Source organism: Pangasianodon hypophthalmus, chromosome 1 (genome assembly GCF_027358585.1).
Source record: "Pangasianodon hypophthalmus isolate fPanHyp1 chromosome 1, fPanHyp1.pri, whole genome shotgun sequence".
NCBI lineage: Eukaryota > Metazoa > Chordata > Actinopteri > Siluriformes > Pangasiidae > Pangasianodon > Pangasianodon hypophthalmus.
Genome location: NC_069710.1, coordinates 31,031,496 through 31,054,167, shown reverse-complemented (window position 1 = coordinate 31,054,167; position 22,672 = coordinate 31,031,496). Strand labels below are relative to the sequence as shown.

General features: G+C 37.2%; 1 protein-coding gene across 1 annotated transcript in view; it reads left to right on the top strand.

Annotated features, from left to right (window-relative positions):
- The window catches only part of LOC117597071 (myosin-IIIa-like), a 71,148-nt gene that overhangs the window by 3,544 nt on the left and 44,932 nt on the right, over positions 1 to 22,672 (top strand). Inside the window, exons 2-4 of the mRNA XM_053237453.1 lie at positions 1,261 to 1,444; positions 10,817 to 10,951; positions 21,113 to 21,217. Coding sequence (XP_053093428.1) covers positions 1,261 to 1,444; positions 10,817 to 10,951; positions 21,113 to 21,217 — 424 coding nt within the window. The remainder of the gene's footprint in view (positions 1 to 1,260; positions 1,445 to 10,816; positions 10,952 to 21,112; positions 21,218 to 22,672) is intronic.

The window sequence follows — 22,672 nt, the reverse complement described above, 5'->3', positions numbered from 1 at the left end:
TGACACCTCAGTGGACATTTGTAAGCCAAAGTTTGAAAAACTCAATCTCACGCAAAATTTGCACAAGGTCGAGCATGAGAAGGTGGTGTGCTTGGATTTTGTTCAACTTCAAATACTTCTAAAACAAAATCCATAATGAAGGGCATGTAATTTGTTACTGTACTTTTATAGGTATGTGTACTTTACTTTAAGTATTTCCATTTTCTGCAGATTTTATACTTTTTACTTCACTATATTTCAAAGCAAAATGTCCATTGCTTATCACGCTGAAACACTAGAAAACCCGATTGGCTAAAAACATCTGAAAACACCACATTTTAAAATGGAAACAAACTGATTTTTTACTTTTTACAAAAGCTACTGTACTGTAGATTTACAGTGGCATCCAATGGCACACATTCTCACTCAAATGTGCTGTTTAAAAAATAAAAAACAAAACAGGACTTATCTAGAAATACAGAGAAGAAACGCACCTCAATCATTGGATACTTGATAAACTCACTTTGGTACTACAGACTAAAAGTTAAAGTTCTAATGAAATCAGAAATGACTCTGATGCTCATACTCAAGTTCCTTTCAACACACACAGCACTGCTTCACTTTATAATATACAGTTATAAAAGAGAAATGATTTATAATCGCACTATCCCGTGTCACACAGATGAGGCAGGTTTCCTTTTGAGTCTGGTTCCTCTCAAAGTTTCTTCCTCATGTCGTCTCAGGGAGTTTTTCCTCACCACCGTCTCTTCTGGCTTGCTCATCTATATCCCGAGTTCTGTAAAACTGCTTTGTGACAATATCCATTGTTAGAAGCGCTATATTAATAAAATTGAATTGAAATTGATCCACGATTTCATGATTGACAGGTTCATTCACATCCTGCATAGTAGACAGACACGCCCATAAAACGGCGAAGAGATCAGAGTGAGAGATTCTCTATAGATACTCTATAGATCATCAAAATAATAATATAACTAAAATAATTTTATTGACACTTCATGCAGCACAATAAAAAAGCAGGTTCTTTTTGTACTTTAACTCAATGAGAAATAAATAGAAGACTTTTACTCCAGGAGTATGTTACTAAAGGTACCATCTGTAATTAATTTCACTGTAATTTTATATCAGTAGTATTTTTTTTTTTTTTTTGTGAAAAAGTAAAATGTGTAGTTTTGATCTGAACAGGACATTAGGTGTTAATGTGTGTGATGTTTGTAACGGTGGTTTGTAACAGTGACTGAATCTGTTGTGTGTACTCAGGAGATCTCTGAGGAAGATGTTTCCACAGTCGGCCAAATCTATCGTCTTTGACAGCTTTCCCGATCCTTCTGACACCTGGGAGATCGTCGAGACCATCGGAAAAGGAACCTACGGCAAAGTGTACAAAGTGCTGAACAAGAACAACGGCAGTGAGGCGGCCGTCAAAGTACTGGATCCGGTTCATGTGAGTTACATACTGTGTATTAAAAGAAAAAGCTTTCGACTTCCTACATCTGAAACTATGACATCGCATCAAAACTTCACAATGTAGTGCAAAAGTTTGCACCCCCCAGGACAAAAAAGAAGAAATGATGATGAAATGTAATTTATTGCAGTTGAAATATGTTAATTTTTCATTATTATCTGATCAGTTAAAGGGAATAATAATGTAAAATTCTATTAGTTCAAAAGTTTTCATCTCTCTATCTGAATGTGATATACTGTAGACATTCTCTAATATCGTTTCTATAGTAACCGTTCATTCACAGGGACTTGTACAATGAAAGCTCCACATTAAAGGGTTAAAATAAATACGTGTAATCGTTGTTATGGTGAAGTTTTCTTCAAGGAGATGTTTATTTAACATTCATGGAAGGAGTCTCCAGTGTCAGGGCTTTGTAACGGTCAGAGGTAAAGCTGAAAAACTTTAAGTTTTTGTACAGAAAAGTTTACGCTTTTTGAAGATTCTCGGTAACATAACTGCATTTTTTAAAATTAATTTTTAAATGTTTAATTAATTTTTATTTATGCCATTTTTATCTCTGTTATCTATTGCATTCTATTATTTTTGTACTCTGTTTTTATTTGCTGATTATTGTTTTCAATACATTTAAAAAAAAATCAATATTTAATTATTTAAAAAATATTTTATCAATTCTTGACTGTCAGTAAAGCACTTTGTGAATATATAAATTATGATTATTATTTTAAATAATAATAATAATAATAATAATAATAATAATAATAATAATAATAATAATTATTATTATTATTATTATTATTATTCAAGAGAGAAAATGAGATGCTGCTGACTGAACGATCACTGACATTATAGCTGCTATAATGTAAGTGATAACAGGAACTAACTTGTTTAGTGGACATTCCGTATTATTAAATGTAACTATAAAAGGATAAAATGTACAATGTGTAGTTTAACAAATTAAAAAATGTTATGGTGTAAGAGGAATAAAACGTTTGTGGTAAATGTGCTGTAATGGGTAAATAAATAAAAAACTTCAGCTTGGTAACAGTAACTTTGCTTCATCACACCACACTGCCGTTAATTATTTTCCTATAACAGCACATATATATATATATATATATATATATATTAATCAAATAGTCTATTTTAAAAAGTAGGCTACTCAGAAAAATCATTTTCCATGATGTCATTATGTACACCGTGAACAGCATGAATATTTCTGGTATAATTATCTTTCAGTCGTGTCTCTGCCTTGTGGTGTGCTAGTCCCCTCTCATACTCTGCTAAAGCTCTCAGAGACGTTTTCCACGCCTGTCATCTTGTCATATTAGGAAGAGCACACCTGTATCTAAGAGATACACGACAGGCTCTCTCTCTCTCTCTCTCTCTCTCTCTCTCTCTGTGGCTGAGTATAACCCTGCTTAATCATGGTGAAATGGCTGTGGGGGGGAAGGTGCTGTTTATATTCATTAAGTCTCCTCTTGGTCACCCTTTCAAGGTCTGAAAAGCAGAAGCGTCCAATCACTGCTACTGTATACAGAATGACTCAGACAGACTCTATCAAAAAGCAGAAGCGTCCAATCACTGCTGCTGTATACAGAATGACTCAGACAGACTCTATCGAAAAGCAGAAGCGTCCAATCACTGCTACTGTATACAGAATGACTCAGACAGACTCTATCAAAAAGCAGAAGCGTCCAATCACTGCTGCTGTATACAGAATGACTCAGACAGACTCTATCGAAAAGCAGAAGCGTCCAATCACTGCTACTGTATACAGAATGACTCAGACAGACTCTATCAAAAAGCAGAAGCGTCCAATCACTGCTACTGTATACAGAATGACTCAGACAGAGTCTATCGAAAAGCAGAAGCGTCCAATCACTGCTGCTGTATACAGAATGACTCAGACAGAGTCTATCGAAAAGCAGACACGTCCAATCACTGCTGCTGTATACAGAATGACTCAGACAGACTCTATCGAAAAGCAGAAGCGTCCAATCACTGCTGCTGTATACAGAATGACTCAGACAGACTCTATCGAAAAGCAGAAGCGTCCAATCGCTGCTACTGTATACAGAATGACTCAGACAGACTCTATCGAAAAGCAGAAGCATCCAATCACTGCTGCTGTATACAGAATGACTCAGACAGACTCTATCGAAAAGCAGAAGCGTCCAATCACTGCTGCTGTATACAGAGTGACTCAGACAGACTCTATCGAAAAGCAGAAGGGTCCAATCACTGCTGCTGTATACAGAATGACTCAGACAGACTCTATCGAAAAGCAGAAGGGTCCAATCACTGCTGCTGTATACAGAATGACTCAGACAGACTCTATCAAAAAGCAAAGCATCCAATCACTGCTGCTGTATACAGAATGACTCAGACAGACTCTATCGAAAAGCAGAAGCGTCCAATCACTGCTACTGTATACAGAATGACTCAGACAGACTCTATCGAAAAGCAGAAGCGTCCAATCACTGCTACTGTATACAGAATGACTCAGACAGAGTCTATCGAAAAGCAGAAGCGTCCAATCACTGCTGCTGTATACAGAATGACTCAGACAGACTCTATCAAAAAGCAGAAGCGTCCAATCACTGCTACTGTATACAGAATGACTCAGACAGACTCTATCGAAAAGCAGAAGCGTCCAATCACTGCTGCTGTATATACAGAGTGACTCAGACAGACTCTATCGAAAAGCAGAAGCGTCCAATCACTGCTACTGTATACAGAATGACTCAGACAGACTCTATCGAAAAGCAGAAGCGTCCAATCACTGCTACTGTATACAGAATGACTCAGACAGAGTCTATCGAAAAGCAGAAGCGTCCAATCACTGCTGCTGTATACAGAGTGACTCAGACAAAGTCTATCGAAAAGCAGAAGCGTCCAATCACTGCTGCTGTATACAGAATGACTCAGACAGACTCTATCGAAAAGCAGAAGCGTCCAATCACTGCTACTGTATACAGAATGACTCAGACAGACTCTATCGAAAAGCAGAAGCGTCCAATCACTGCTGCTGTATATACAGAGTGACTCAGACAGACTCTATCGAAAAGCAGAAGCGTCCAATCACTGCTGCTGTATACAGAATGACTCAGACAGAGTCTATCGAAAAGCAGAAGCGTCCAATCACTGCTGCTGTATACAGAGTGACTCAGACAGAGTCTATCGAAAAGCAGAAGCGTCCAATCACTGCTGCTGTATACAGAGTGACTCAGACAAAGTCTATCGAAAAGCAGAAGCGTCCAATCACTGCTACTGTATACAGAATGACTCAGACAGACTCTATCGAAAAGCAGAAGCGTCCAATCACTGCTACTGTATACAGAATGACTCAGACAGAGTCTATCGAAAAGCAGAAGCGTCCAATCACTGCTGCTGTATACAGAATGACTCAGACAGACTCTATCAAAAAGCAGAAGCGTCCAATCACTGCTACTGTATACAGAATGACTCAGACAGACTCTATCGAAAAGCAGAAGCGTCCAATCACTGCTGCTGTATATACAGAGTGACTCAGACAGAGTCTATCGAAAAGCAGAAGCGTCCAATCACTGCTACTGTATACAGAATGACTCAGACAGACTCTATCGAAAAGCAGACACGTCCAATCACTGCTGCTGTATACAGAATGACTCAGACAGACTCTATCGAAAAGCAGAAGCGTCCAATCACTGCTGCTGTATATACAGAGTGACTCAGACAGACTCTATCGAAAAGCAGAAGCGTCCAATCACTGCTGCTGTATACAGAATGACTCAGACAGAGTCTATCGAAAAGCAGAAGCGTCCAATCACTGCTGCTGTATACAGAGTGACTCAGACAGAGTCTATCGAAAAGCAGAAGCGTCCAATCACTGCTGCTGTATACAGAGTGACTCAGACAAAGTCTATCGAAAAGCAGAAGCGTCCAATCACTGCTACTGTATACAGAATGACTCAGACAGACTCTATCGAAAAGCAGAAGCGTCCAATCACTGCTACTGTATACAGAATGACTCAGACAGAGTCTATCGAAAAGCAGAAGCGTCCAATCACTGCTGCTGTATACAGAATGACTCAGACAGACTCTATCAAAAAGCAGAAGCGTCCAATCACTGCTACTGTATACAGAATGACTCAGACAGACTCTATCGAAAAGCAGAAGCGTCCAATCACTGCTGCTGTATACAGAATGACTCAGACAGAGTCTATCGAAAAGCAGAAGCGTCCAATCACTGCTACTGTATACAGAATGACTCAGACAGACTCTATCGAAAAGCAGACACGTCCAATCACTGCTGCTGTATACAGAATGACTCAGACAGACTCTATCGAAAAGCAGAAGCGTCCAATCACTGCTGCTGTATACAGAATGACTCAGACAGACTCTATCGAAAAGCAGAAGCGTCCAATCACTGCTACTGTATACAGAATGACTCAGACAGACTCTATCGAAAAGCAGAAGCGTCCAATCACTGCTGCTGTATACAGAATGACTCAGACAGACTCTATCAAAAAGCAGAAGCGTCCAATCACTGCTGCTGTATACAGAATGACTCAGACAGACTCTATCGAAAAGCAGAAGCGTCCAATCACTGCTGCTGTATACAGAATGACTCAGACAGACTCTATCGAAAAGCAGAAGCGTCCAATCACTGCTACTGTATACAGAATGACTCAGACAGACTCTATCGAAAAGCAGACGCGTCCAATCACTGCTGCTGTATACAGAATGACTCAGACAGACTCTATCGAAAAGCAGAAGGGTCCAATCACTGCTGCTGTATACAGAATGACTCAGACGGACTCTATCGAAAAGCAGAAGCGTCCAATCACTGCTGCTGTATACAAAATGACTCAGACAGACTCTATCGAAAAGCAGAAGCGTCCAATCACTGCTGCTGTATACAGAATGACTCAGACGGACTCTATCGAAAAGCAGAAGGGTCCAATCACTGCTGCTGTATACAGAATGACTCAGACGGACTCTATCGAAAAGCAGAAGGGTCCAATCACTGCTGCTGTATACAGAATGACTCAGACAGACTCTATCGAAAAGCAGAAGCGTCCAATCACTGCTACTGTATACAGAATGACTCAGACAGACTCTATCGAAAAGCAGAAGCGTCCAATCGCTGCTACTGTATACAGAATGACTCAGACAGACTCTATCAAAAAGCAGAAGCGTCCAATCACTGCTACTGTATACAGAATGACTCAGACAGACTCTATCGAAAAGCAGAAGCGTCCAATCACTGCTACTGTATACAGAATGACTCAGACAGACTCTATTAAAAAGCAAAGCATCCAATCACTACTGCTGTATACAGAATGACTCAGACAGACTCTATCGAAAAGCAGAAGGGTCCAATCACTGCTGCTGTATACAGAATGACTCAGACAGACTCTATCAAAAAGCAGAAGCGTCCAATCACTGCTACTGTATACAGAATGACTCAGACAGACTCTATCAAAAAGCAGAAGCGTCCAATCACTGCTACTGTATACAGAATGACTCAGACAGACTCTATTAAAAAGCAAAGCATCCAATCACTACTGCTGTATACAGAATGACTCAGACAGACTCTATCAAAAAGCAGAAGCGTCCAATCACTGCTGCTGTATACAGAATGACTCAGACAGACTCTATCGAAAAGCAGAAGCGTCCAATCACTGCTACTGTATACAGAATGACTCAGACAGACTCTGTCAAAAAGCAGAAGCGTCCAATCACTGCTGCTGTATACAGAATGACTCAGACAGACTCTATCAAAAAGCAGAAGCGTCCAATCACTGCTGCTGTATACAGAATGACTCAGACAGACTCTAAGTGAAGTGACATGTATCAAACCACGCCAGTTTTAATGTACTGCAGCTTTAATGTACTGCACAAGTCAGTGTTTTAGACTACAATCTCTCCGCTCTAACATTTCACAGTTTTACTTTTCATTTAATCCAAGGGAATGTCATAAAAAAAAAAATTCATTTCTAATATGCAACAGTCCTATGGGCTAAGTGTAGAACTACACACATAAACCTTCCACCACAGTGCTGCTGAATGCTGGATTGTGATTGGTCAAAAGGTGATTAATTTTCTGCAACAGCAGCTCTGACATTAGTGCAACTGCAATTCAAATCACAGGTTTATATAATTTCTAAAAAAGTATACAGTGACTAAGGCTAATAATGAGCAAATTATATTACTAAAAATGTTGTTCAACAAAGAAAAATAGTTGATGAATTGGTAAAGAGATGTTTATTAAATATTTATGGAAGAAGTCTCAAGAGTAAATTTTCAGGACGGATTTTACACTTTCTGGTTTTTCGCTAACATGACATTTCGCTGCATTTTTTTGTCTTATTAACGTCGAGAGAGAGAAGAAAAGAGAGGCTGGTGAGGGAACGAGTGTTTATAGCTGCTATAAAGTGAGAAAAGAAACTGACTGGTTGTTTTTTTAAACACAGCTACAAAAGATCAGAGCAACTCTGCTTGCTAGCTGAGAAGCTGCTTGTTAGCAACCAAAAAGTACCATAAATACTAAAGGACTTTAGCGGTCACATTTTAAACCCCTGCTAAAGGTCCAGTAATAAGTTCTTTCACAAATTAATTAACGCGCTAAGCTAATTTACAAATTAAGTTTATCTGTAAGCTAAGTTCAACTTAACCTAAAGCTAAATTAATTAACAAGCTAGGTTTATCTACAAGTTAAATTATTTCACAAGCTAAGTTCATTCACAAGCTAACTTAATCTACAAGCTAAATTAATTCACAAGCTAACTTAATCTGCAAGCTAAATTAATTCACAAGCTAAGTTAATTCACTAGCTAACTTAAACTACAAGCTAAATTAATTCACTAGGTTATTCAATACATTAAGTTAATCTACAAGCTAAGCTAATTTACTTGCTAAGTTAAAAGACAGATGGTGTGTAGTGAAGGCAGTGGTAATGTAGTGTGCATGTGCGTGTGTGTGTGTGTGTGTGTGTGTGTGTGTGATGTGAAGTTGTAATGTGTTTATTTCAGCGCTACATTAGAAACAACAGTTTTATTAAAGAGCGAGAGCATCATCATTAAAGTCACATTATCCTTCATTACACCGTCTGTATATTCATTTATTTTATTCAATCTGGTATTATTCATATCTCCATGGCGACGTGGCTGCCAGTGCGGCTTTGTCATGACTTAACAACAGGAAATGACTTTAAATGTCATTCTGATCACAGCAGAAATGAATGCCATTGTCAAGTTCTAATAATTTCACTTACTGTCTGCACCTTTTCTGATAATCTGTAAAGAGCTCATTTCAGTTTCATCAGACTCTGTAAAAGGTTTACTCACGGCTGAACACACACACACACACACACACACATATATATATATATATATATATATATATATATATATATATATATATATATATATATATATATATATTTTTTTTTTTTTTTTTTTTTTTTGTAATTGCTCAGCTGTTTGATGTGAATGGGGAATATTTTATGAATATTTTCTGAGACAGGTGTGTTTGATGTGTTTTGCTTGTTTATTGTTGAATTTCTATTATGAATGTTTCTGTATGTGGTAAGAGCCACTGTTTAGTCAGCTCTGTGTAAGCTTAATGACAGCTTAATACACATAATGAGGAGTAAATAGCTGAGTGCTTTTAGGATGTTACTCATTCAGGATGTTTTATGCAATCAGGTAAAGTAGCACACATGACGCACTGCTTAATACAGCAACGAGAACAATGACGCACTGAACACTGCGTGCAATTCACAAGCTTGTTACCAACAATTCATACAATCATGTAAGCAATAAAACACTTGGTGTCATGCTGTTGTAGGAAAATAATCAATGAACAGGTGATGTGAGGAAGCAGAGTTACTCTTACCATGCCGAAGTTGATTATTTTTCTAAAACACCACTTATTCCTCAGCGTATACCACAGCAGTTAACCAATGCTAAGCATTTTTATTTATAAGAACAATACGTTGTACGCTTTATCCATTTCTGTTTACGTTTAATGCTATGGAATGTGTCATTGTGAGCCTCTCTTTTTTTCTTGTCATGTTACTGAGAAACAGCAAAGCATAAACTCCTCTGTCCTGAAAACTGACTGTTATAAAGTGCTGACACTGGAGACTCCTTCCCTAAAACTTTCAAAACTTCACCTTGTCAGTGTTTTAATCCATTTATTTGGAAGTTCCTGTGAATGAGCTGTTGCTATAGAAACAATAACATATTACAACAAGTGTATCAGACTACAGTCAGCGCTGCTGGTGTAGAAAATGAATCAACACTTGAATTCTGACCAATCAGAATCCAGAATTCAACAGTGCTGTGGTATAAACGTTTATAACACTGTGTTTGCATGTTGTATACCAGACAAATGCATCCTGGTTATTAGAGAAGGATGTTTTAATTTGATAATTTTATGTTTTGATTCTATTCTTATGAACAAGGAAACATGTTGAAATTGATTTTTAGCACTATTTAGGCTAATATTATTTTTAAAGAGCTAATTTTCCATCTCAGTTCTCAGAGGAGACTTTGAGCAGTAGCCACTCTGCAGGATGTAACTCTATAAATCAACACATGTCTGTTTCTATCAGTCATACACTTCTTAGGCAAAAGCTGCTAGGAAAAGCATGTAGAGAAACACAGCTCCAATATTGTATAATATAATATAAGCTAATATTGAATATCATACAGTAAATATCATATGAGATGTCATTGGTTCATACTGATTAGAGTGTGTAGGGCACCCAGTATGGCTGATTCAGTTTTTTCAGCTGTACTAGCTGCGGGTCAACTTTATACACACTTATACCACAGCATGGCTGATTGCTCCAATCTGATTGGTCAGAAGGTGTGCATTATTTTCATGTAACAGCGCGGCTCAGACAGTAGTTCCAGCTGTAACATGAACGACAGGTTTATATTAATGCGCTCGTTCTAATACGTTGTTGTTTCTATAGTAATAGCTCACACATAGGGACAGTGTACAGCTAACACTTTGCGTAATCTAAGACAAATAATAAATAGATTTTAAAAATGTTTTTTACTGAAAAAAGAGAGAGCGAGAGAGAGAGAGAGAGAGAGAAAGAGAGATGCTGGTGATGGAATTTAATGTCTGGAGTGTGTTATGCCTTAGTTATGTCTAAGAGCTCTTAGAAACACTAATGATAACTTCATTCATTCATTCATTCATTCACTTACTCATTCTTTCATCCATTTAACAGAATAAACCTCCATAAAATTAGAAAAATCTGAAACTATACCCAGCTTTATTTCTGCAATTATCCTGATACTACTGAGTCTAAATCTAATCTTCATATATGACTTTTTGCTCTTGTTTCAGGATATCGATGAGGAGATCGAGGCAGAGTACAACATCCTGAAAGCACTCTCTGATCATCCCAATGTGGTGAAGTTCTACGGCATGTTCTACAAGAAGGATCCTAAAAACGGAGACCAGCTGTGGTTGGTGCTGGAGGTAAAACATCATGCGTTTTCTCACTTTAGCTCAAGTGCTTTTGACCTAAATTCCTGGAGCATGGTATATAAGATGTCTTTAGGTGCCTACAGGTGGAGTAAGTACAGTATATCCTGATAATAATAATAATAATAATAATAATAATAATAATAATAATAATTCTTCATCTTCTTCTTCTTCTTCTTCTTCTTATTGGCTGTGATGGAGTTCCCTTTAATGAAACACCACCCCAGTTACGTTGCAGTGTTTGTATTTCCTTTGGAAGGTTAAAGGACAGAGGGTTGTTATTTCTCAGGGGTGAGAAAACGACGCCCCTCAGTTCACCTGATTTTATATTCCACTTCGTCCCGAGGCATTTGGAAATGTCACAGGCTTGGCAGCTGAGAAATCGAGGGCAATCGAGGCCGACGCCGTGTTCTGAAGGAGTAACCGTTATACCTGTTTGCGTGTCTTAGTGTCCCTGACCTTTGACCTCTTACTGTTACCTGTTTCTACTGGCAGTGAGAAAATGAAAGTGTGTCAGAGAGACAGACACAGAAAGGACTCCGTGTTTGCATGAGGAAGTTGTCTTGTTTTACATGGAGCATTAAGTCGTGTGTTTATTGCTGTACTAATGACTTGAGTGAGGTTTAAACATGGAAATTAGGATCCTCATATCAGCCTAATTGCATGTTATATAGTATAGGAAGTGTAATAAAGGGGATAGGATTGCCGAAAAGATTTAATGCTAAGAAAATAAGTCAGAATAGTGCAGACGCAGGGTCAGTACGCTACAGTAAAATAAAACACTGGATCAGATTTTTGCTTGTTGACTGAGATGGAGCTGAGCTAGCTCAAATATTTAATATTTAACCTGTAACAAATGTGTCAAAGTTTTAAATTAGAATCAGGAATGTTGGGGTTGTGGTTTTGTTCATCTTCAGTAAAAACACTACTCTGGTCAGCATTTCTATGCTCTAAGTTACAATGAAATAATTGCTGTGTTTTATTATTATTATTATTATTATTATTATTATTATTATTATTTAGGAAATTATGTTGATTTATGTTCACCCAATTATGTTCGTTAGAGAATAACACAGACAAGTGCAAACAGAAATGGCTGTGGGAGTGGGTGAGAAACAAACAAACAAACAAACAAGCATACCAATCAATCAATCAATCAATCAATCAATCAATCAGTCAGTCAATCGATTCATTCAGTCCTGCTCACACCTCCACTCTAAATTTTCCTCAGGTCAGAAGCTATGTACCAAGCCTTTTTAACTTAATTACTTTTACAAAAAAAGGCAGACAGACTGAAAAGATCTCTAATCCAAATTTTTTTCAGGTTAAAATATATATACCAAGACAGTTTAACTAAATTATATTTAACAACTAACTAAACAGATAAATGAAAAGACAGACAGATAGAATTTATTTAATAATAATAATAATAATAATAATAATAATAATAATAATAATAATAAATACTGCAATTATTCAATTGTTTAAAACTTCATATAACACTTTACATTAAGGGTCACGTACATCCTCTAAAACAGTAGTTATTACGGAGAGTCCGGTTACTGTTACAGTATAAGATGAGAATAATGATGAGAACACTAAATAAGGTGCTAATTTTGTTGAATAACTGCTTTATTTACTACTTTTATATACACAGTGGATGAATGTCTAATCTGTCGCCACTAATACTGAGTGGTTACTTCAGTAATTAATACACTACACTGCTGAAACTAGATAAAAATATAAATATAAATATAAATATAAAATGATCTTTTTGTCACTTTGGTCTCTTCTCTGTGGAGCTGGTGTATATTTGTGCCTGTTTTGTTTAGCTCAAGCTGTGCTTGTGCCCGGGGTGGGGTGGGTGATGAGGTGATGAGGTGATGAGGTGGAGGCAGCTTTAAAGGGACAATCTTACTATGTATATTTAAATATATATATATATATATATATAGCTAAGAAAAGAAGAGAAAGAAGGAAGCAGTGAGTTAGCTCGAGTGTGTTGTGTAATTGTGTGTTGTGTGTTTACCATTTATGAATGTGAACGAATGCAGTAAATAACCTTAATATAAAGTTTTGACCTTTTCCTTTTTTCTGTTTGAAGTATTAAAGAAACTGTCAGCTGTGCGAGGTCTTTTCCCTTTTCTTTCCTGAAAGGGCTTTGCATCTCTGTATGCAAACTCTCTAATGCAAAAGCCACAGTCAGCACCTCAAACCAGCTGCAGTTTAGCATCCGAGAAAGACGGAGGGGCATGACAATGACACAGGGGGGCGGGGCATAATGAAAAGGGGTTAAATTGCCATGGTTACCGTCCTGCCCTCCTGTCTGAAGTATAATTTTCCATATTTCAGAATGTTTCTGGGAGGCCGCTGATTACCTAGAGGACCGGTGCTAAATTGCGTCCTCGGCTTTGTTGGCTCCTGATCAGCTGCAGTGGTGATTGTGCGTCTGTCTGTCTGTCTCTTTTGTACGCTGCCTTCTAATTACAGAGAGATCCCAGAGCTTTCATCTGCTTTTGGCAGCGCCTCGGCCTTTAAGGCCCCCGACTCCTCACCCTCACTTCAAAGAAATGGTGCTGTTGTGTAAAAGTCATCCATTTTGCCTTATATTCCCGCGGTAATGACTGCAGCAGACTCATGGGTGTAGCACTTCATTACTGGAACAAGACTTCCTGTTTGTTTGTTGCTCTACGCTAATGGCTTTCCCAGTGCATTCACGATTAGATTCCATTTGAAAATTGGCATTGTGTCTGTCTGAATGTTGTGTTTGATGTTTCCTGATTAATAAGTTGTGTCTGTTTCTTCCAACTCCAAGCCAATAGTGCAGTAATAAGTATTATTATCAGCATGCTTTTGATTTTTACCTGAAAATTAAGAGCACTGATTCTTCTTCTGGCGTGTAATTAGGACCTGCTGAGCCTGAAAAGAAAGATTGCGCAGTCCCGCAGAAAAAAATGCAGCAAAGAATAAAAAAATATAATGCTGTGTTTAATCTTTTTACAAAATGGCTGACATTTTCTTTGCTGATCTGCTACTCAAACTGTTTCAACGCAAACAAACAGCGGTTTTTAAAATCATGTTCTAATTATCTTTACAATTAAAATATTTGATGTTAGATTTGACACTTATTTGAAGAGTACGTCTGTTCAATCCTCTTTCAGGCAAAATGTTTCCAACTAAGTGCTGTTTTTCTCTATTTCAGTTGAAATTTTGGTCAATCCCTATTAAATACAGTTAACTGATGTTCACAGTACGGTCGTCTAATGTTAGCTAAGTTGAACTTACGGTACATTGATAGATTTTATTTCTCATTAATGAGCTCAAATCATTCTTTATTTACGTTAGATAGCGAGGACACTGTGTCAGTGCGTCTTTCAAGCACGAAAATCGATTCGAGGCGAGAAATTACTAATGTAAGATGGGGAAAGGGGGCGGGATTTCCAGGGAATCAGTTCATTTCAGAGACCTATGCAACTGTCAATCACTAGAGAGTCATATGTCTATTGGCTCATTGGGGAAAAAAGGTAAAGGCGTTGTTTGGACATATTTTTTGAGCAGTAAGTTGTAGAAGAATCCTAAAATGCTGAGCTCCTCCACAAAATGCATGAAGGTTAGCAGGTCTGCATGATTGAAATCTGAAATATTTATTAGTTACTCCATTAAATACAATATAAACCCCATGTTTTTCATCATTAAAGCCTTTCATCGTCGTTCTCCTTCTTGTTTAGCTGAGCTTGTTCAGTTCTACACTCACACCCCTGGGCTTCTTTGAATCTTTCGAGCTTTCTTCTTTTCTAAATGAAACCTTTCCCCAGAAAGACAGACAAACCTATAAAGAAACAAGAGAGCTCTCTATTTTACTCATTGTTTCACAGTCATTGATCCACCTACCAAACTGTGTTTTTTTTTTCTAACTGCATTGTTAGTATTCCTTTGTGTTATATAGTGAAAAGAGACACATTTTTCCTTATTACTGTTTCTCAGTCCTTCTTAATCTCCCTGAGCTGAAGATTAGCGTTTTCCTAGTTTAACATAACATTAACTTTTTTGCTAATAAACAAATTATTTATGAGTTTAATGAGGATCTGGAGTCAAAGTGCTGTCTACAGGATCAGCATCTAAGCCCCGTCCACATGTACACGGATATGTTTGAAAATTATTTTTTCTGCGTCCACTTGAAAACTGTGTTTTAGCTTTTGTGAGAACTCAAAATGGCAAATTGTGAGCAAATACACTGCAAAAAAAGATATCTTAGCAAGTGAAAATATATTAAATATAGTCATATTTATCCAATTATCTAATTATAAGATTACAATAAACCAAATATGACCAAAAAGTTTAAAAAAATGCTCTCTTATGGAAATAAAGTAGATACTCTAATGGACTTAACAGGATGGAAGGATGAAATCAGTGGAGTTGTGAAAATTGAGTCTGAATGTCTTTAGCCCAGATGTATAGAAACTTTTGGCCTCTTCTGTACAGAGAATATCACGTACTGCTGTTGGAAAATAATCAACTTTCATAGTGGGTACAGTAACTCCAATCAATCACACCACCCTACCATTGATTATTTTCCTATAACATCATTACCCCAAGTGATTTATTTCTTATTTATTTCTTACTTAACTAAGTTTCCTGATGAAAAAACTGCTTATTGTTCATTTTTATTAATACTTAAGGATTAAAGACATCCAAGATGTTAAAAGAATTTCCAAATATCCAAACATGGAGGGAAATTAAACACACAGTGAGCTTATAGTGTTGCAGTTAATTGAACAGATGGCAAGAAATTATAATATTATAATAGGATTTGTGTGTTCTAGTCACTGAAAGCAGTCCTGCAGCAGGGCATCATGGGAGAATTTGCCCCGAGTCTCTAACTGTGAGTGAGGAATGATGTTGATGGTTGTGTGAAGATGACGTTAATAACACACCCGCAGCCTCAGGAAGGTAATCTGGAGTGATAAGTGTGATTGAGAGAAGCTACATCAATAACTTAAAAATGTTCAAATGAATAAAAAACAGAAATTTTGCACAAATTGCTCAAGTTAAAGATGCATGGTTCATGTAGAAGCTTTTCTGATCCCCTCCACCCTCAAAAATAAAAAAATCATTGATGACTTATCTAATTGTGATAATGATTTAAATAACTGTGTTATAGTAATGTGCAGGGCAAACAATATATCTTTACATAGCAAGTGAAAATATCTTGAATAGTTCTTATTCTGTGATTTTTATAAATCAAATATAACATTATTCCACTTGCTTTTAGATGATTTTACTCATTTCAAGCTTTAAATCTCACGTATGCAGCGATCAGTGCTTCAGCTATGAAAAGACGCCAGTTATAGCTTTATTAGAAAGCCTTTGAATACAGGCGATTTAAAATATGGACTTTCCTCCCCATGCGTCTGATCGATACTTTGTCTTCAGAACCTGAAACACTTCTGAGCTGCGTGCATAACGGGGCGATTTGTTCCTCCCTGCTGTTAGCTCAATTAACTTTTTTGTAAACGGTGGTGAAGCAGGAAAATAGGAGTGGCAGGGAGCCCTGCAGGCACGCTGGAAACAAGAGCGCAGAAAAGACCCCTGCATCTCTGGGAATACACACACACACTCACACACACACACACATTTCTCCACTGTTAGCATTTCACCTTTCTTTTCCACCTGGATGATAAATGTTGGTTTGAACGGCCGCTCCAGAGCAGCAGCTTTGTTTTAAAGTGTCACTTTGACGAGGCTGAACCTCCGCCGTGTCTTGATTGTGGGTCTGTAAACGTTTTTTAGTCATCAGGGGCTTTTTAAACATTTAAACACAGTAATTCACTGAACTATGACTGCACTTGGGGGATGATTTTGCAATTTTTCTCCAATTATCATGAAAAAAATGATAAAGCCTCATAGTTGAGAGTGAAAATGTCTTTAATACAAATTATAACACAAATCCGGCTTCTTTGACTTACAAGCCTAATGCCAAACATCATAATTTGTGTGTGTGTGTGTGTGTGTGTGTGTGCGCGTGTGTATGTGTGTGTGTGAGTACATAATATGTTGACGTGATATTGATATTGTGATAATGTTATGATACACTTTTCTGAGCATTGTCACTCAACTGTTACGCAGTATCACTGAGTAACACTATGTTTTAGTATAGTATGTCTACATATAGTGTACAAAACACTCCATGTTTGTACACTATACGGCCAAAAGTATGTGGACACCTGACCAACACACTCATATGTGTTTGCTGAACATCCCAGAATCCAGATTTATTCTCTCTTTCTTGTTATAATAAGCTCCACTCTTCTGGGAAGCTTTCCACTAGATGTTGGAGAGTGGCTGTGGGGATTTGTGTTCATTCAGCTATAAGAGCATTAGTGAGTTCAGGCGCTGATGTTGGTGAGGAGGTCTGGGGTTCAGTCGGTGTTCCAGTTCATCCCAAAGGTGTTCAGTGGGGTTGAGGTCAGGACTCTGTGCAGGACACTCGAGTTCTTCCACTCCAACCTTCACACACCGTGGAGCTTCATGGAGCTCGCTTTGTGCACAGGGGCATTGTCATGCTGGAACAGGTTTCGGCCTCTTAGTTCCACTGAAGAGAAGCTGTAATGCTACAGTATACAAAGACAATCTATACAATTGTGTGCTTTAAACTTTGTGGAAACACATATGGGTGTGATGGTCTGGGGTGCACATACTTCTGGCCATATAGTGTACTACTTTTTCATTTTCCTCTCTTTTCCCGGTTAGATATTATAATTATTTTTTTGTGATAAATTTAAACACATTTTAAAAATCATTATTGCACAATTTGCCAGTTTCCCTTTTAAATATTTCATTTCCTTGAAAAAAAATTTTTTTTAAGCAAACTAATTGAATCTATCTATCTATCTATCTATCTATCTATCTATCTATCTATCTATCTATCTTTTACATTATTGTTGAATGTATGTGTCACTTGTTTAGTTCTGGGTTGTTGATCTTTTCTTATTTTTGTTTTTTTTTATTTGTTTGTTTGTTTGTTTTAGGTAAATATTGAACAAAAAAAGTCTGAAAATCTGAATCTTTTAGTATGTGGCTCTAAATTTCAGTTGTGTGTCTTGCACATAATACATATCCTGTATCATAAAGATTACTCGATATTGCACACCTCCAGCTCTGGATAACGGTGAAATCTGTAAATGTGTGTGCTGGTCAGGGGTTGTGGTCTGACTTTAGCAGGTAATCAGACACTTATCATCGAGAGTATGAGTGCAGGAATAATGATACAGATAGAAAACTTTTCATAAAGCTCAAAGTAACTTGGATAAATCAGACTTCGGCTTGCTTACAGCAGCACTTCCTGTTTGCACGTATCACGCCGTGTCACCTCTTGCCCGAGCTTGATCTCAGATGTTCCCAAATAAGAGGATGGAGTTGTTGCCTTGGCAACACATAGGACAATTTTGTGTAATTTCGAGAGGGCTTTCTGTGGAGAAAAGAGCTTGTACTTACCTTCGCTTTCCATTCACTGCAGAGACAGCTTAATTAAAGCTGTGTTCAGTCTCCATTGTTCTTTCAGCATGAGATGTTTGCTTAAAACACGATTTCTCGAGATAGATCTGAAGAGTGCTGTTTCTTAGCCTCGAGTGCTACAACCACGTGCATGCTGATGGTATCATTTATAAGTACATGTTTAATTAACCTAAAAGAAATTCTAATTTGGGCATTGTAACAGTGGCATCATTAATAAACATCTCAACATCTTAAAGATCCGTAAATAAGAGGCTTTGAATATGTCTGGAAGAACAATTCTTGTGTGTGTGTGTGTGTGTTTTTATATCTTGATGGGGACCAAATGTCCTCACAACGATAGGAATACAGACAGTTTAGACTTTGTGGGAACATTTATTTCTCGTGCCTACAAGGAAACTGGTTTTATTTAGAAACTAAAAGAGCCAAAAGATTAATTAGCTACATTAATCATTATATCAATGTAAGGTCCTCATAAGGATAGTGTCTGTGTGTGTGTGTGTGTGTGTGTGTGTGTGTGCGTGTGTGTGTGTGTGTGTGTGTGTGTGTGTGTGTGTGCGTGCCTTCTCCATGTATTAGTGGAAATAATGGAAATTGGGGAAATAATGATGTTCCTGACATTCATCATGTGAATTACACGGTCAGTCAACATTTCTCCTACACGCTCTCCACATTTTCCACCAACTTTTTGCCTCATTTTTACCTTTTTGTGTGTTTTTAAAACTCATTTTCAATCAAATGTAGCAGAGCACTCACCATGACCCCAGTACTGACAGTGAAATGACACTCTCTTGTTAAAATTGATGGCCAGCTTGTCAAACTGTTAAGCACAGACACATCACGTGACCTGGCCTAAACCTTCAGTCTGTGTCCGGATTCGATATTCAGACTGAGCTGATGAGGACTGAAGGAGTGAAGGATGCATAAAAAATGCATGGTTTTTCCATTCCGTGTGGAGGAAATATCATTCTGTGGAAAACAAAAGCGTTCTATAGTTCCATCATTTTGAAAAAGAGGATAATACCACTTTAACTACAGGGGGTGGAAACCGGAAACATTATTCATTTTTATACCACAGCGCTGTCGAATCCTGGATTCTGATTGGTCAGAAGGTGTTGATTAATTTTCCATAACAGCAGCTCTGACAGTAGTGCAGCTGCAAGTCACAGGTTTATGTTAATGCACTCATTCTAATATGTTATCATTGTTTCTATAGTAACAGTTAATACAGGGACTTATATACAGCAGATGATCTACTAGTGCTATAGTCAAGACCACTACTGTCAAGATCAAGTCAAGACCGAGGCTTAAGTGAGGCGAGGTTAAGTCAAGATTGAGTCCAAATGAAAGTGAGAATGAGTCAAGATCAAGTCTGAGAACCTTTTTGAGACCAAGTCTTTACTTCAGTTAGCTGGCTTCATTCGTGCATTGTGTCAATGATTAGGTTGTTTTCTAGAAGAATGAATTATGTCTCGTCAAACTTTGTGTATGTGAAAAGAAAAGAAAATGCAAACATTATGTTCATCACCTCTCGACCGAGACCAAGACCTTATTTAGTTACACCAATGTCCAACACCGGACTCAAGTCCTACCTGCGACAAAAAGTTGTGTGAAATCAGTAATTTGGTTTACTTTCTCTGATGAGATGTTTATTTAACAATTATGGAAGGAGTCTCCAGTGTCAGTGCTTTGTAACAGTCAGGGGTAAAGCTGTAACTTTAAGTTTTCTGACACGGGGAAGTGTTCAGGACAGAGGAGTTTATGCTTTGTGGTTTTCTTGGTAAAATGACAGTCTGCAATCTGCATTTTGTTTGTCTTACTTAATTTTAAAAGAGTGGCAGATGAGGGAATAACTGATTATTACTAAAACCTGTAATCCTTTGGCAAATTGCTGTGATATAAGAGGAATAAATCACTTCAGGACATGCAGTCCCGGCTTTGAGCTGGTGATAGTAACTCTGCTTCATCACATCACCCAGTAATTGATCATTTTCCTACAACAGCATGACAGCAAGTGTTTTTTCTTTACTTATTAGTTAATATTGACTACATTAGGTGATAATTTGCTTTTTTTTTGTACTGGGTTAATACATTCAGAATGAAGGTCTGTTTTGTAACTTCTTCCAGTTTTGAAAATGAACTGCTGTCTTTTCTTCGAACTGTTTACTTTATTTCCAAACACATGTAATTTATTATATTGACCTACAAATGTTGATCCATGATATCCTGGAAAACATCTGTATTTAGAAAAGCTGTACAGGCCCTGTATCTGAATGATAAATGATGGAAAATATTCAGGATTTCTTTTATTCAGGTATCTATTCAGTTTTAATGAACTATTCCTTTATTTATCAAATTGCTCCATTTATTAAATATTGATTTTGCCATCCATCCATCATTTATTCATCAAATCATTCAGTGTTCAAATCAGTTTCTCCATTCATCAGTCATCGTGTTGGTTTCACTTCTTCCACTCCTGATATCAAAAATATTTATATTAAATAAGGTTTATTTGGGATATTTGAATTGTGCAGAATGTATAAAATATCTGAAAGAATGTTTTGGTTAAAGAGAGACTGGTTTTTATAAAGAGCGTAATGGGTTCCTGATCATTTCTCCATGATCTGTGTTTGTTTTCTTCAGCTGTGTAACGGAGGCTCAGTGACGGATCTGGCCAAGGGAATGCTTAAAAGAGGAGAGCGGATGGATGAAGCCATCATCGCGTATATCTTACACGGGGCACTCATGGTAGGTCTGCTTCATCATCACCACTATCTTCATCATCATCATCATCACTATCTTCATCATTATCACTATCATCATCATCATCATCATCATCACTATCATCGTCATCATTGTCATCACTATCATCACTATCACTGTCATCATCATCATCATCACTATAATCACTATCACCGTCATCATCATCATCATCATCATCATTGTCATCACTATCATCATCGTCATTATCACTATCATCATCATCATCATCATCATCATCACCACTATCATTATCACTATGACTATCATCATCACTATCATCACTATCATCACCATCATCATCATCATCATCATCACTATCATCACTATCACTGTCATCATCATCATCATCATTATCACCACTATCATTATCACTATGACTATCATCATCATCATTATCATCACTGTCATCACTATAATCATCATTATCACTATCACTATCATCATCATCATCATTGTTATCACCACCATCATCATCATCATCATCATCACTATCATCATCATCATTGTCATCACCATCATCATCATCATCACTATCATCATCATTGTCATCACTATAATCATCATTATCACTATCACTATCATCATCATCATTCTTATCATCATCATCATCATCATCATCACTATCACCATCATCATCATCATCATTGTCATCACTATAATCATCATCATTATCACTATCATCATCATCATCATCATCATCATCATTGTCACTATCATTATCATCACTGTCATCACTATAATCATCATTATCACTATCACTATCATCATCATCATCATTGTTATCACCACCATCATCATCATCATCATCATCACTATCATCATCATCATTGTCATCACCATCATCATCATCATCACTATCATCATCATTGTCATCACTATAATCATCATTATCACTATCACTATCATCATCATCATTCTTATCATCATCATCATCATCATCATCATCACTATCACCATCATCATCATCATCATTGTCATCACTATAATCATCATCATTATCACTATCATCATCATCATCATCATCATCATCATTGTCACTATCATCATCATCACTGTCATCACTATAATCATCATCATTGTCACTATCATTATCATTGTCATCACTCTCATCATCATCAGTCATCATCATCATCATCATCAGTCATCATCATCATCACTATCATTGTCATCACCTCACTCTATCTAGTAGTTGTTCTTTACCCTGGTGGTTTGTACAGTGTGCAGCACACAAGAGCATCACAAATCAGAAACTCCTACAACAAAACCAAAAACACAACAGTGAACTTGGAAAGTCCAAAACACAAACTCAGAATGCAATAGTTAGGTTTTCACTGAATATCACATGCTTGTTGCTCAGTCACACACCATATGACTATCACATGGCAAAACAATTGCACTTTTTTAGTCTGTTATCTCATTCTCCTAGTGAAAACGACGCAA